Raw genomic sequence first — 16,896 nt, forward strand, 5'->3', positions numbered from 1 at the left:
TTTCCTCAATGGCGTATTTCACATTTCATGGTGTTCTTGAACAGACCCATGCATTTATAACATGCCGTAACTGCCTAATGTTATGTTGTCCTTGGCCATGTACTTTAATAGTTGATAGTTAATTGTGAATTGTTAATACTACTATTGAGAATAAATTATTGTTTTAAGAAGTAATTTGCTTGATACCCATGTTGTGGTGGGCTGAGATGAAAGACAGGTGGGTTGAAGCCCCTCCTAAAAAAAGAGTCTAGAAACGCCCATGATGGTGATATGAAAATGAAAGACACATGTACACAAACACAGAATACACACACCTGTATACTGCATGCAAAGCATTTTATTTACTTGATGATTATTTGAAGCTTGTACTACCACCATCCCATTCTCTGTTTAGAGGCAGTGGGTTTTTGCTTTTGAGCTGGAAATTGAAGGATTTCTTGTTAGCTTCTCCAGTTTCACACACTCTGGACAGCACACACTGATGGAAATTCAACATCACATATGAAATCATTCCAGAGCGTTGAACCTAAGACAAACAGGTTGCTTTTAATACAATACGTTCTTCTGAAGTCCCTCCTATCTCCATGTGATACAGTAATACAATGCAAAACTGACATTCAACTACACTATGAGCTGACAAGAACGAACAAGGTGGTGATACCATAATTACCATGATTAAGACTTGAATGTTTTAATGTATATATAATTATTTTAAAGGATTCAAGATTTTCATGACAGCAGAAATATTATTTGAATAGTGGTGACTGTACCTGCCCAATTCATAACGATACAATGCTCTTTTCCATCATAATTATTTGGCTCACCACGATACCATTTAGTGTAGTTAAACTTGGACCCATCACTCCAAATCCACAGACCCTCCTGACAAAGAGAGACAAATTGTCAACCTAAATAGATATCTGCTTCTGAACAGAATATTGTCGTCATATTGTGTTGTCATGTGTTGCCGTTGTAGTATTCAACATGCTCATGGTCTGAAAGAAAGATGATTATGATCAATAACTTGCAGCTGTCATAGTTGTACCTGAGCAGCATCATTTCCTCCGATCCAAGTACCAGGAGTGCCTTGAGTGTGTTTGCGGAGCAGTTCCTGGATGAAATGGTACTCAGCTATGCTGTGCACCGAGGCCAGGTTCCCTCCTATCGCCACACAGTGACTCTGCAAGGACAAGTTTCTGTTGAAGTTTTGTTGATGACATGATAAACAACAGGTGGACAAAATATCAGAAACACCCCTGAAGATATACAAGTCACATCAGTCTTCTGGTTGATAATCAATTCCTGTGGTATTGAATGGGTGAATACAAGTTAATGACAAACCAGAATGTCTTTAACACGATAGAAATGGACACACCTCAGATTTGGACCAAGATCTTGTTGTGGAGACAAACTTGAAACAGCGGGTACCATAAGGAGTCCAGTTCTGAGGGCAAGTCTCTGTGAGCATTTTTTGATACAGATGTCACAACAATGCATACAGATACACAGCAAAACACAAGTTATTTAAAAATGCTCTCTTACTTCTGCTGATTTTTTTTTGTTGCTTTTGCTCAACCAATGTGTAGGACCGCTCAAAGAAAATACAACTCCACCAAACTGTGGCATCAAAGAAAAAATACTTACCAAGACAGCGCACTTTGACATCCTGCTCAAAGCCCTCTGTACCTTCAAAACCAAATATTAGATTAGATTAGAATGCCATATATTTGTGTGATCAGTGTTCATTTGTAATTGATATGGCTGCATACCTCTGTCTTTTGCTCCACAGCAGATGAGGAGAGCAGAGAGGAGAAGAAAGCTGGCTTTGTTGATCATGTTGCTGGCCAAAGCAAGAGACGATATTAAATAACCTTCAAATACATTACATAAAGGAAGAATACAATTACAGAAATACATTTGTTGAAATGCGTGATACATACATATAAACATAATTTGTCAAAAAATACTGACAGTTAGGTTAGAAGATGGTAAAATGTCAAATAAAGATACACAACAGTTATCCCAAAATCTTTTCATAGGTTTTCTTTGCTTGAAATGTCCAACCTTAAGAGAAAAGGTATATTGGATTTGCTTAATTTACGTTATCTATGTGCTATACTCTGCCTTTTATTTTGATCAATCCTCAACCTACCTTCCTCAGTTGTGCAGACGGAGATTCTCTGTCTTTGTTTGGATGATGTTCTTCCTTCTTTTATAGTGTTGTTTTAATGTTTTGCAACTGCTTCAGAAAAACGTCCACTTTTCTGCGTATCGTATAGCATAGTCATTGTGAGATTTCTAACTCTGACCGTAGGTCTACTCCAGTCTTGAATAGCCAACAGACATATCTGAGAAAGGCCTAGTTACTTTCTAACTTTCTAAAAAACTAAGAACTTGCACAGCATTCCATATATTTCTCCACGGAATATACGGTACTTTGATTTTTTTTATCCTTTTTTTTGCAACAGAAGATGAGTTTTTTTTTTTTTTTTTGGTTGAGAACCATCTTTTTGTTTGTTGCTTAACCAGGGCTGGATATTGTTTGAAGGCCTACATTTTCTTTTTGGGCCCTTCTTTCTTCAGTCTCATAACAGACTAAAGCTTCAAGAGACAAAATGTATGGCGTGATATGTATCATTTCTTTGATATTTCGTTTTTCAGAATGATTGCCATGTGTATTTCTTGATGATTGTCCTTGACTACATTTTGAGAGACGAGAGGAAATTGTATTGAGTTATTTATTGTTGAAAATGTGCACCTCTACAGAGTTTCCGGAAAGAAACCAATTTGTTATAGTACACACCATACACACGTGCAAGCTACATTTACATTTAATCACGTAACAGACACTCTCATCCAATATGGTCAGTGCTGCTTACGGAGAAAGAGCTGACACATAAATACAAGTTCCAGAGAATTTTGCGTGTGTGTGTGTGTGTGCCATTTCCACACTCTGCCTCAGTGAGTTGAAACCGTTTTACAACTGCTTTTTGCAACAAACTTCCCCTTTTCTGCTAATGGTATAGCCTAACCATGACAGTCAGAGTCATAAGAGTCATCGGCCAGGCACTGGCCATAGGTAATAATAATAATAATAATTTATTTTATTTGTAATGCACTCTTCATTCAAAAGAATCTCAGAGTGCCAACATTAAAATGTCCTCAGTGATACTTTGCTCATCTCACCTGCAGTGTGTGTGTGTGTGTGTGTGTGTGTGTGTGTGTGTGTGTGTGTGTGTGTGTGTGTAATTTCCAAACTCTGTTTCAGTGTGTCAATCTGAACCTGAAACCTCTGAAGCCTGGTTTTACACATTCCACACATGTACTGTGGCACCAATTTGTTATAGTACATACTAGTGGCGGCTGGTGATTTATTTTTTGGGGGGGCGCAGTCATAGACATATATAGACTATGGGCACAGTTGGGCAGTGCGGTTTAAATAGCACTCCACAATGAGAAAAAAAAAAACACAAGAGAGGTTTTGAGTAGAATATATTAAAAAACAAAGATTTATTTCATGAAAAACAGTGCTCAACACTGTCCATTAACAACTCTCAACAAACTGTAAAATTGGGCATGAGAGGTTTAGAGCAGAATGGTTTAAGAAACATTGGGTTGGGTTCCAGAGGTTTAAATATTGGGTAGTAGAGGTTTAGAGTAGACTAGATTCAGAAACATTGTGTACAAGAAGTTTAAAACAGAGTAGATAAAAAAAAAGAGGTGTAGAGGTTTAGAGCAGAATAGAGTGAGAGACTGAATGATACCAGTAGTTTAGAGCAGAATAGATTCAGAAACACTGGATTATACTAGAGGTTTAGAGCAGAATAGATTCAGAAACACTGGATGATACTACATGTTTTCGAATGCCAATTCGGTACCCTTCGTCCAACTTCCATTTGGCCGGCGCCCCACCAGGGAGGAGGGGCTTATCTCAGTGATAACAAATGGCAATATATTATATTTGTGGTTGTTGACAGGGGCTTACGGTCTCCTACACACATTTAACGCGTTAACACAGTACATTTCCTATTTTAATTGTTTGGTATATAATGTTTGTTTTTTTTCTCATAATGCCCTTGCGCCCTGTATTGACGCACCGCCACTGGTACATACCATACACATGTGCAAGCTACATTTAATCACGTAACAGACACTCAAATCCAATGCGACTATTAGCACAATAGAAATATAGGATGTCCATTTTCATCAGCATGTAAGCACCCAGGGTATATAACCTAGGATCTTGGTGTGGAACACACTTTACAAGGCCAGCTGAGGTAGTGGAGCAATTTTGTGCTATGCTTGTGTAACATGTAGAGATATTCATCTCTTTGTGTGTTCATATCCGCATTCATGAGATGGGAGCCCATGAGTTCATCTCTTACTATCTATTGCGGATAAGAGTCATCAGCCAGGCATCGGCCATGGGTGGCATGGCCTACCAGTGCCCAGTGGACACTCTGCTCTCCCTCCAACTCCAGTATATAAGAACTGGCCAGATGTCAGTGCTGCTTATGAAAGAGCTTACACATAAATACAAGTTCCACAGAATTGTGTTCCTCAATGATACTTTGCTCATCTTATCTGCAATGTGTGTGTGTGTGTGTGTGTGCATGTGTGCGCGGGTGCGGTGTGTTTTTATGACACAGAACAAAGTTTCCATCTTCTCAGGTCTTCACCAGGACCTTCTATCTGAAACCTTTACTGCCCAGACCTTCTTCAGATGGTTTTCCACATTCATTAATCAACATCGCATTTGCATCAACTTTAATCATAATGCATAACTTCAGGCATTTTTTTTTTAAAGTTTTCCTGCTTTCTCTTCTCCTCTTAGCTCCCATCTCTGTGGCAATGCATATAATGTGAACACACACACACACACAAGCGTGCACACACGCACACACAAACACTCACACACATGCAAAAATTCCCACATGCCCACACATTCACACATGCACATAACTGTACACACACACACACACACATGCAAACATGCGCACTCACACACACAGGCACGCACACATGCACACACTGAAACAACAGGACTGAGGAGGTCCTTAGGACGCATCGTCAAACTAGAGGTAAATCCTGACTGCTTCAATTCAGTCACATCCTGCCCATCATAGTTTTTATGGTCTCAGACACATTATATCCTCAGTAGTTGACTCTTGGCACTGAATAGATGCTAGATAAAGTATTAGCAATTTTCATACCTTTTCACAAGCATTTGATGTCTATGATTGATTATTCTGTGACATATGCTATTTGAGTACAGCTCAAGAGTAGTTTGAGCTTTTTGAGTTGGAGTAGTTGAGTAGTTTGAGCGTTGACTGCTGTTTAGATGAAGCTCATCCTTTGAAGAAAAAATCTGAATTAAGGATCAGAGTTAATAATGATTGACAATAATCAATAAATCCAATGAATCTTATATTCATTGTGCTTTTAATTGGACTTAGGTTAAAATTTAAGAGTTTCTGGTTGACTATACTGTTAGATGAGATGCCCTGAGAGAGGTGTGAATGAGTGTTCTCACCACCCCTCCAGTCTTGGTCTTATTAAAGTGTCTGATATTCCTTACACATCCACCCCCACAAATACAGGCCTCTGAGACATTTGCTCACAGCTAGATCTCTAAATCAATTTCCCCTGTGAACAAAAGTTGTGGAGTTTCCCGGAACCAAGGGTAGCAGACTGATACATATTCATGGAGGGACGGGGCTATGGGGTGACACCCCTTATGCTATGGAGGATATAAGAACTGAAATGTTACAATGGCTGACAAGATGAGACATAAGTGAAGCTTTTGGGTGAAACCTCTGTCTATCTCCCTTGATCCGCATCACTGTATAGGATTCAACCTGTTTCTTGACTGATCATACTCAGACTGCGTCTCCACCAATCTTTTAGCACTAAAAAAATTGCTATCAGCTTCCACCCCTCCCTTCTTTTGCCCAGCCGTGTCCAGCGTAGGTGGAGAGAGACGGGGACAGAGACCCTGGTGAGAGACAGAGGGGGAGACTCCCTGAGTGAACATTTTGTTAAATGTGGCAAATTATTGACATGCATAAGGGCATAAAGTCTGTTTGATCTTGTGGGAATGAATACTATGTGAATGGGTGTATTTTCTTACACATTCATTTGCAGTTTATCTGGGAAAGGTAACTCAGATATAGTTGATTTATTAACGAAAAACCTGACAATTGTTTAAATGTAATTTGAGAAGATTAGTGGCCCATAAAGTCATTAATTGGGGTGGGGGTTTCTAAACTCTGTACTACAGCCTTCCACCAGGAGGGGATAAAGAGCAGCTCTAGTCACTTCACTTTGTGTCAAAATATACTCACCAGTCATAACAGTGCAATACTGCCATCTTGTGTTCATGTTAGGAGTGAAAATGTCTTAAATTACAATATTTAAAATCTGTGCATATTTAAATGTTGGTCTACAGTCAATATGTTTAATTCATTTAAGCATATATTTCACAACGATACACACATGCCTTGATAACCCAGCTGCATACCTACAAGGTATGAATGCAAGGACTGAAATGTTGAAATGACTTAAAATGCCCATCCCTACTAGTAGCCGTGATTAATTAGTTAAGTTTCGCTACCCTTAGTTGAAGCTCAATGCTTACCTGTTCAGGAGAAAACGAGCACCTGTCTGAAAGTCCTTCTCGGCTCTTAGCTGTCTCCGTTATCCAAATGCATCACCAATATTGAGGCGTATTTTACTACATCTCTGGTCAGGTACCTTTTTAGAAGGATGCAGAGGCTTTTTTGGTAGAATCAAACATCTATTGGTCCAGTTTGTTTGCTTACTTCTATGGTAGTCGCTCGCTGTGTGTTTTCGTTCCTATCTGGCAACCAGGGGTGTCGAAATGGTACTGGAGAATTAGGCAGTGGGCAGAATCACACAGGCAAAACAGACATTCCGCTCCAGAACAGACATTTTAAAATGAGAATATACTTTAGCATGTTTCTTTAATGTCTGAATGACATATCATGGTCATTTTATGATTTAATATAGTACATTTATTACATAATGTTCCTTTAAGATTGGAATAATGGTAAACTCAATTAAGGAGCTTTTGACCAAAGACAACAGGTGGTGCGCAGACTGTAAATGTCAGCTTTGTTTTCTTTTTCCCCTTTTTTTGTTTTGATTTATTTATCAGCCTGTCTTCCTTTTGGCTTGACAACTGAGAATTTCATAATTTTCCATGAAAAAAAGGTCAACAGTTGTCATTTTCAGCAATGGCATATTTCACATTTCGTGGTGTTCTTGAACACAGCCCTGCACATATAACATGCCGTAATGTCCTAATGTTATTGTCCTTGGACATGTACTTTCGTTAATTATTAATAGTTAATTGTAAATTGTTAATACTACTATTGTGAATAAATTATGTTTTTGTTTTAAGTAGTAATTTGCGTGATAGTTTTGTGGGGGGCTGAGATGAAAGACAGGTGGGTTGAAGCCCCTCCTGAAAAGAGAGAAACACCCATGATGGTGATAAGAATACCACATGTACACAACACAGAATACCCACACCTGTACACTGCATGAAAAACACTTTATTTACATGATTATTTGAAGCTTGCACTACTACTATCCCAGTCTGTGTTTAGGGCAGTGGGCTTTTGCTTTTGAGCTTGAAGAATTTCTTGTCAGCTCCAACAGTTTCACACACTCTGGACAGCACACACTGATGGACTCGCTAGCTGGCATGGGGAATCATTCCAGAGCCGTGAACCTAAGAAGAACCGGTTGCTTTTAATTATTGCCTTTTTATTTCATGTTGACCTCATGACTTCAATTGCTAAGTGTGTTGCTAAGTTGATTATTATAATAATATCAAGAGATTCAAGATTTTCATTACAGCAGAAACATTTCAGTGAATAGTGGTGACTGTACCTCCATGGTTCATTTGGATACAATGCTCTTTTCCAAGATAATTATCAGGATTTCCAGGAGACCAGGTAATGAAGTTAAACCTGGACCCATCACTCCAAAACCACAGACCCTCCTGACAAAAAGAGACAAAATGTCAACCTAAACGGATATCTGCTTCTGAACAGAACATTGCTTTAAACTGAGCATGCATTGGTACGTGTCGTCATATTGTGTTGCCGTTGTAGTATTCAACATGCTCATGTTGAGAAAGACAGATGACTGAAGAATAAATGCAGCCGTCATACCTTAACAGCATCATATCCTCCGATCCAAGTACGAAGATTGCGGTAAGTCTGTTTGCGGATCAGTTCCTGGATGAAACTGTACTCATCTATGCTGTGCACCGAGGCCAGGTTCCCTCCCATCGCCACACAGTGACGCTGCAAGAACAAGTTTTGTTGATGACATGATACACAACAGGTGGACATAACAGAAACACCCCTGAAGATATACAATTCACATCAGTCTTCTGGTTGATAATCAATTCCTGTGGTAGTGAAAGGGTGAATACAAGTTAATGACAAACCAGAATGTCTTCAATGTGATAGAAATAGGACATACCTCAGATTCGGCCCAAGATCTTGCTGTGGAGACAAACTTGAAACAGCGGGTACCAAGAGGTTGGCAATCCCCCATAATGTTCCCCACACTCACTGTGAGCATTTTTGGACACAGATGCCACAGCAGCACATACAGATGCACAGTAAAAAAAAAAAAAAAAAAAAAATTCTGTTTTTTATTTCTCCCGAAAACATACTTTGCTCAACCAATGTGTAAGATTATATGAAGAGACCACTCAAAAGTTGTGGTACCAAAGAAAAAATATTGACTAAGAGTGCACATTTGTACCTCTAAGACCAAATGTTAGATGTACATTTAAAAATCTATAGAATGCCATATATTTGTATGATCAGTGTTCATTTGTAATTGATAAGGCAGCATACCTGTGTCTTCTGCTCCACAGCAGATGAGGAGAGCAGAGAGGAGAAGGAAGCTGGCTTTGTTGATCATGTTGCTGGCTAAAGCAAGGTCATAAAATAACATTCAAATGGATGCATAAAGGAAGAATACAATAACAGAAATACATTCATTGAAATGCGTGCTACATTGCTCACATAGAAAAACATGTCAAAAAATATTGGAACTTATGTTAGATGGTAAAGTGTCAAATAAAGATAGACCTAAACAGTTATCCCAAAGTCTTTTCATAGGTTTTTCTTTACTTGAAATGTCCAACCTTAAGAGAAAAGGTATATTGGATTTGCCTACTTTACGTTATCTATGTGCTATACTTTTCAGGGGCACGTAGGAAGAGACCCCAATCGCAGACAGATGCAAGAGTTCAGGATAAAAAAAAAAAAGGAAAAAAGGTAAAGCACAGAAGATCAAAGGCAAAAATCACAAAAACACAGAAGATCCCAACCTAGTAATCCACAAACCGGCAGGGCAAAAACACAGAAGCAAGGCAGAGAAGGCATACCGGCAAGAATACAGCTTAAAAAGAATCTCTCACCTTGTTTAGACTGACAAACCCACGCAAAAGACAAGACAGACTGAACTTAAATACCAAAAGGGGAAACAGATAATAGGACACAGGTGAACTAAACAAGGGGAATTAACAAGACACAGGAGAAACCAATCAGGTAATCAAACAGGGTGATTTAACAAAGCAGGTGTGGTAGAAGGTGACGGAAAAAAACAGGACGTTATCTATGTGTTTTACTCTGCCTTTATTTTGATCAATCCTCAACCTACTTCCTCAGTAGGTTCTATGTGTTTGTTTGGATGATGTTTGACCAAAATTTTTTGACATATTTATAATGCCACAGACGGACACCGTTTTGCAACAGCTTTAACCTAGTCATTGTGGGTGTGTTTTCTAACTATGACCGTAGGTCTACTCTAGTCTTGAATAGCCAACAGACATATCTGAGAAGGGCCCAGTTACTTTCTTACAAAAAAGATGAGAATTCTCCACAGTGTACAGACAAATGGAGTCAAATTTTGGCAAAATAAAAAATGGCCCAGAATGAGGTCTAAATAGAAGCCATATAGTTATAGTGCCACTTCATTGCATGTGAAATAATACAGACAATAAAGATAATTTTGATGAGATTAGTTTTATTCAGTCGGCTATAGGCAGGATTTAAAAGGTGTCAAAGGTGTCTGCCTGTGACCCACCCCCTAAAAAAGGTCAGATAGATGCACTGTGTGCTATTCTCTCATTGTTGATGTATATATGTAGATATATTGGAGCACAATTTGACGTAGGTGACAAACAAGTACGGTTGCTTAAGAATGGATTTATTTACATAATAAACTGTGCAAACAGGAGCATGTGTGTTTGTGTGTAAAAGTGTGTGTGTGTGTGTGTGTGTGTGTGTGTGTGTGTGCTGAGCATCTGTGGAGTAGAGAGCATCGGGGATCAGGTTAACACCATGCTCACCCTCGACTTGATGGTGCAGGGACCGGTGAGAGACAGACAGCTTTTTTCACTGTATGTATTACCAACACACTTCTTTTTCTGGAAATCTTACTACACACTCACAGCTCTTTTCACACCTATTATTCTTCCAATCTCACACACACACACTCACACTTCACACCTCACACATGTTCTTTTCATCTGTAGGAGTTGACAGTGGAGTTCTGGTGTGAGTGCCGTGAGGGTCGGGGGTCCACCTTCAGGTGCCATTTCCACACTCTGCCTCAGTGAGTCGATCTGAAAAACTGAAACCTGGGTTTCCACATTCATTAGCACACATTAATCAAATTAACTTTAATCACAACTTCATGCATTTACTTAGAAGGGGCCCACAATAAAAATGACATCACATGAGTCATAACTTTACTAAGCTCTCTGTGTTTACTCTGCAGAATAAACAATGTCAGTCCTTTAAGGCAAGAACAGGTAGTGTGGCTGGAACCATAGCGATGTAAACTGCTTCTCTTGTGCCTATTGCAGTGATTCAGTGGTTAAGGGCGCATTTTAGTCAAAATACGTAATAGAATATATGTCCTACTCCCATTGGAGCACTACTCAGTCTATTGTGTTAATTTAGGTTGTCTTGGTGTGAAACAAACACGTACAGAAACAAATCCCGTTGCAAAAAATGGAGAAAACATAAACAGCACCTAGAGGACACAAGCAGGGAGGCAGGAGGTTAGCAACCCCCTCATCCTACTGACTCAAACTCTGAGAGAAAACCCCCACATCCTACTGACTCAAACTGAGTAAGAGAAAACCCCCACATCCTACTGACTCAAACTGAGTAAGAGAAAAGTAGGACCATATTTCTACTACATTAATGGGATGGGGGGGTGGGCCTATTACTCATAGCTGGGCCAACAGGAGTGTTGCGCCCTGTGGACAACATCTCAATATATAATAATGCAATAATATTGGCTAGTACTGGAGTAGCAGGTAATAGGTTGAGTATGAAGTATGAGCGGCATGACTTTTCTCAACTGTTTCTGGCTAATTTGACCCTGAGGAACAAAACTAGGGTGCTGTTGTTTACTGTCACCCGAGCCAACATTGAGATTCTGCCACGCCCTTTTTCCTCATGGTCAAATTAGCCAGAAACCATTGAGAGTCATGCCGCTCATACTTCATACTCAACCTATGGGCTGCTACTGAAGTATAGAGGATATTTAGGCATTTAAACTGGAGTAGATAAGTGCCCCACAGACCCCTGTTGAGCCAAGGTGCATTTTTTCTTCACATACAAAATACTGGTACATGATATCAGGCAGCATCTTTCTGACATGAAATAATACACTGGTACATGATATCAGGCAGCATCTTTCTGACATGAAATAATACACTGGTACATGAGATCAGAGAGTATATTTTTGACATGATAAAACAGACTGATGATTGGCTAACAAACAGTATAGAAGGCTACATACAGGAATATATACAGTATCATACACAGTATTATATTTATGTTTGTCACAAATACACAGATTTCATGTTTGGAGCAACTGACACACTTCAGAAAATTCAACTGGAAAATCATAATGGTAAAAATGTTGCATTGTACAAATGCAACAGCCTTACTGATGAGCAGAATTACATCCATTATATTCATATTTGCCACATACTTGACAGAAATATTCGTATACTAAATCACAGTTATTCATCTCTGTCTGTGTCACACAAACATTCATGGTCACAAATGTAGGTACAATAGGTTCCAGCCTCACTGGCTGCAGTTGTGCATAAACATTAATACTCTCCACAAGAGCCACCAAGATAATGTTGGTACTCTCCTAACAACAACACCAATACACAATACACAAAGGGCCTCATTTACTAACAGGATTGCGTCCATTTCAGGCGTAAAATAGCGGGTAAAGACATAAAACCGTATTTACAAAGGCGGCGCACTTGAGTAAAAGTGCAGATTACCGCTGCTGGGAGGGTATAAGGGAAAGTGGGTGTTCGTCGCAAAGAGATGGGAGGAGATGCGTGATTGAGAGTGCGCCTAATTATGTATTAGTAACGAAACAAGAGGTGTTTTAGAATGACATATCAGCTGCTAAATGAAAATGATGTGCCTGCGAGAAATTTGAAAAATACGAACATCATAAATGTTATTTTTTATATTTGATATATCATTTAATATAGGCATATACAAAATTGTCCCACCAGCTAGCTGTTCGGCCACATCTTACCCAGAATCGCAGCACATTGTATGGTTTAAACCGTTTTTTCGTTCAAGCACACCAGAGCGGTGTTAGGTGCTGATGAAGCGACAAGGTTCTTGTTTGATAAATACGATGCAAAATACCGTGCGCTATATGCGGTTTGGCAAAGGAGCTGATTGCGCTGCGGTCGCAATGTTAGTAAATGAGGCCCAAAGTGTGGTGTCTACCATAGTCGTCAAATTAAAGATCAGTCACAATTGAGTCTCATAAAATACCATCAATTGGGAAAGGTTGAGGTTCCGAATTAGCTTCACCCTGGACTTTGAATACATCCTACATGCTGCAAAGAGCTTTCTTGCACTTGTCACTTTGGTAAAACCTGTTGAAGGAAACTTTCTCAAGAGTGTAAGTTGGTCTTCACACACACTGTAGAATGATAAGCATTCAGCATTTTTGTTTAGATACAGACCAATTCTGTGTGGACAATCAAAGTCAGGGCAGTCATAAGCCATAATCTTATCGTTTTGGAGGAAGCCATCTAACTTGTTTAGGTAGATTACAAGACAAGGGAAAAATCCACTTTTGCCCATTTGGTCATCTGCACGTCTGGACTTCTGTGCTCTGTGTGAAACCCCTATTTCTACTCTGTCTCCACTCACTTCCACCTCCCAATAGCACTGCTTAGTCAAAGCTTCTTTAGACAGAATAATCTCGTACTGTGATGCATCCATTGATGAACCTGTTGACACGCTTTTGTCCCGTTGAGAAAGGAAATCCATGTTGTATGCTACTTGGTCATCCAGTGTGAGTGGATAGAAATCTACAGACAATCATGAAAAATCCATTGGAATTCAAGAAGTTAATCATAAACCATGAAACAAAATATTCCTTAGTTAGTGCTTTGAGGAGTCTTAATTAATTTGTTTCCCCCCAAAAAACTAGAATAACCGTGTACTCTTTTTTTAGTGATGAAAGAGTAATAATATATCATGAAAAATGTGTCTTACATTTCCTTGGTCCAGGGTTTAGCTGGAAAGCTTCAGAGGAATCCACACTGAAAAGATATAAAACAGCATGAATTTTACAATATTACAATACTACAATAACAGTAGTATTTTGGTGAGGGTTATCCATACTTACATTAGAGTGTCTAATTTATATTTGGGATCGCTCTTCTGATCAAAGAGACACACTATCCCTGGTGATCGTGGGTTGTTAAAGTTCAGACACAGCTGCTCCAAGTGTATTGGATTGCAATCCAGAGCATGGGCCAGAGAATAAAAGCCATCCTCTTTTATTCCACAACCTGCCAACCTACCGAAACAGACAAGAAGCTTTCATTATCTCACATGGGACCGCTTTGGGCCCTAAACCAATTTGATTCAATTGAAATTTGATTTATATAGCGCCAATAACAACTGAAATTGTCTCAAGGCACTTTACAGAGCCCAGAGCCTGAAACCACTAGAGAAAGTACTAAGGTGACTGGGACAAGGAAAAACTCCTTGAAGAGAACCTCAGCTCAAATGGGGGACCGATCTGCTTGGGCAGAGAGGTAGATATAGAAAGGGGGAGGTGGGTTAAACTTATTAGCACACATGCGGCATATGTTCCTGATACACACGCTTCCATAGTATCGACTGACTTTGAAGTGGGGAGCATGTTATTCTCAGCCATCTGGAATCTAGCAACCACATATTGTTTCTGAGAGGCAATTCTTCGGCTTGAGTCTGTGTTCAAAACTCAACACAGTTCTTACCCTAGGGATTGCAGTCCACAGTTTGCATCCTTAAGTCCAGCAGAGAGAAGCATCACTCCAGTGTCCTGCAGGTCATTGTCTTGTAGTTTAAGTTTTATCAGTTTGGAACTGGGAGATTGTAATACATAGGCTAGATGTTCACAGCTGTCCTCTGTTAGGGAGCATTCTGAAAGCCTGTAAAAATCACAAGGTTGTTCACACACAAACACACATCATGGACCATATGTATCAACACTAATATGCACTAAAATTGTGCTGAGCCTTTTTCTAGACATACATACCTCTGCGTATGGTATCGTTAATTCTCTAACACACTAATTACATAACACGCAACTGAATGGTTACTTTAATTTTGTGAAATGACTGAATGGACAGATTTATTTTCCATAGCTGCCTCCCAAATCTTTGGATCATTATATAGGTCTATATCCTTTAATAAATAATCATAATAGTCATAAAATATAAAATCATATATGAAGTTCAGCTGTGCTTCAGCTATTTTCACAGCATCAGCTGCCGCTGCAGTCCCAATTAATACATAATTGGTCACTGCCATGTGACAATTAGATAACTTGGTGAATGGCATATGTTGGTTGGTGAATTTGTTTGCCAAATGATACAAATATGCTGGCAAAATATGGTTTAGATACTATGGGCTCTATTTTATCAATCTAAACACACGGTCTGAAGCGGTCTGAAGGCGCGATTGCCTTAATGGCAAGGTCAAATGCACTTTTGCTATTTTAAGGACGGTAAGAATGGTTCAAAAGGGTTGTGCTAAGTCTCTTAATCATGGGTGTTGTCGGTAGAGGATGGGTGGTAAGCAGACAACCGGTGGTAACTGGTCTCTGATTGGTTAAAACCAGTCACCTGAACAGTTTTAATCAATCCGAGACCAGAATTACTTCCAGTTACCACCGATCGTCGGTTTACAAGTCAGTTGAGTATTCAGCCATAAATCTCAACGAAAAAAGAAATGTCCTGATAACAGCCAAGCAAACGTATATTGTTCTCCGTTCCGGTCATTCACAGATTCACTAATCATAAGTTCACTAGGAACATATTCACTCCACAGGTTCACTAGGAACATATTCACAGAGCACTGGACACAAAGTTCTCCCAATGCCATCTCATGAACATGAGGCACCCTTTAAATAGGGCAGCCAGTTGGTTTTAATTTAACCAATTTGGTCTCCTGAGAGTCCACCCCACACCAGGGCCAAACTCCTCATGAGTCACAGTGAGAAGGGGAGGGAGTTTCACCTTCTCACAGACTCCAACAGGATTCCACCAAAGCTCCCTGATTTAAAAATATCTTGATGTACACGGCAATTGTTTTTCATATTGTAATAATTGTACTTTTAATAAATGCATGTTTGTGCGCTGCTCCGCGTTCCTGTATGTGTAACAAGCAGAGTGTCCACGCGTTGTGCACCCGCTTAAGTAGACGCAAATTACTATCTTTATAATGCGCCTTTAAAATAACAGTGAAATAATGCGCCATTGACTTCAGACCAGATTTGTGTTGGTCAATCGTGCAGTTGCCTTCCACTGCCTCAAAATAGCAAAACACCAACAATATGCCTTAACACACCTCATTTTAAGACCAATACGTCCATGGGCGCTCATATGGGCACAGGTGCATTTGCTATTAAAACAACGTGGGCGCTGGACAGAAAAACGATACCTCTTAAACTAGCAAAGACACTTGCGTCGCGCTTGCCACTTCTTTATGCCGGGTGTAAGATAGGGCCCCATGTTAGATCAATTATCAAATAAATGCACGCACACTATGGTGTCAACAAAAATGTAATAAAAGCTTTCACAATTTGACATGGCCAACTTTATCACCAATAGACACCACTTACCAGTGTCAACCAAGATGTTATTGGGCGTTTCCATGTTTTTTGCTGACTCACTAGTCTCAAACCAAACTCCTTATTGTGGTTTTAAATAAGTCAAAACAATAATATAGCCTATAATTCAATAACATGATCTAATATAAGTGCATGAATGTAGGCTAGTTTAACTGGATACACACAACTATTTACCCCAGTAATAATGTGAAATGTAACAGGACTTACTTTAACATCTGTATCTTAGAGTTTGCATTCATCAGGCCATCACAGAGATGTTTCACTCCCAAATTCCCTAAGTCATTGTAGTCCAGATTCAGTTCCCTCAAGCTTGATTCTTCACACTGGAGGACATTTGCCAATGACGTACAGGACTCAGATGTAAGATAGCATGCAGCAAGTCTGTGGTAAGAAGCAGAATTTGTTAATTTGCATGTTACCCACAATTTCTGTTGCAAGCAACTTACACTACAACTGGGTGACAACTCAATTAAGGAACTAAGTAAACTGTATATGCTCATTAAAAGATAAAAAACAGGGACATAAATACTCACCTCAGACTGGAAAGCCTGCATTGTGCGCTCATTAATGCATCACAGAGCATTTCCACTCCCATGTCTGTCACATAATTAAAGCTGAGCTCTAACTCAGTCAGTGTAGAGCATTCTTTAA

General features: G+C 39.4%; 2 protein-coding genes across 3 annotated transcripts; both read right to left on the reverse strand.

The window, feature by feature from the left end:
- Positions 1 to 650: 650 nt before the first annotated feature.
- Positions 651 to 1,881, reverse strand: LOC122128697 (ladderlectin-like). Its single transcript, XM_042703247.1, has 5 exons — positions 1,770 to 1,881; positions 1,645 to 1,686; positions 1,376 to 1,458; positions 1,046 to 1,180; positions 651 to 882 (listed from the first exon to the last, which is right to left on the reverse strand). Exons 1-5 carry the CDS (start codon positions 1,834 to 1,836, stop codon positions 730 to 732), a joined length of 480 nt encoding a protein of 159 aa, XP_042559181.1. The 5' UTR covers positions 1,837 to 1,881; the 3' UTR covers positions 651 to 729.
- A 5,676-nt stretch (positions 1,882 to 7,557) lies between these two features.
- Positions 7,558 to 9,463, reverse strand: LOC116218695 (galactose-specific lectin nattectin-like). 2 transcript variants are annotated; one of them, XM_031561154.1, is made up of 6 exons: positions 9,380 to 9,463; positions 8,901 to 8,975; positions 8,518 to 8,609; positions 8,202 to 8,336; positions 7,918 to 8,029; positions 7,558 to 7,756 (listed from the first exon to the last, which is right to left on the reverse strand). In XM_031561154.1, exons 1-6 carry the CDS (start codon positions 9,432 to 9,434, stop codon positions 7,686 to 7,688), a joined length of 540 nt encoding a protein of 179 aa, XP_031417014.1. In that variant the 5' UTR covers positions 9,435 to 9,463; the 3' UTR covers positions 7,558 to 7,685. The 2 variants fall into 2 exon arrangements, with proteins under 2 accessions (XP_031417014.1, XP_031417013.1); XM_031561153.1 differs by having other exon boundaries at positions 9,359 to 9,438.
- Between the last annotated feature and the right edge of the window lie 7,433 nt (positions 9,464 to 16,896).

Source organism: Clupea harengus, chromosome 23, assembly GCF_900700415.2.
Source record: "Clupea harengus chromosome 23, Ch_v2.0.2, whole genome shotgun sequence".
Classification (NCBI taxonomy): domain Eukaryota; kingdom Metazoa; phylum Chordata; class Actinopteri; order Clupeiformes; family Clupeidae; genus Clupea; species Clupea harengus.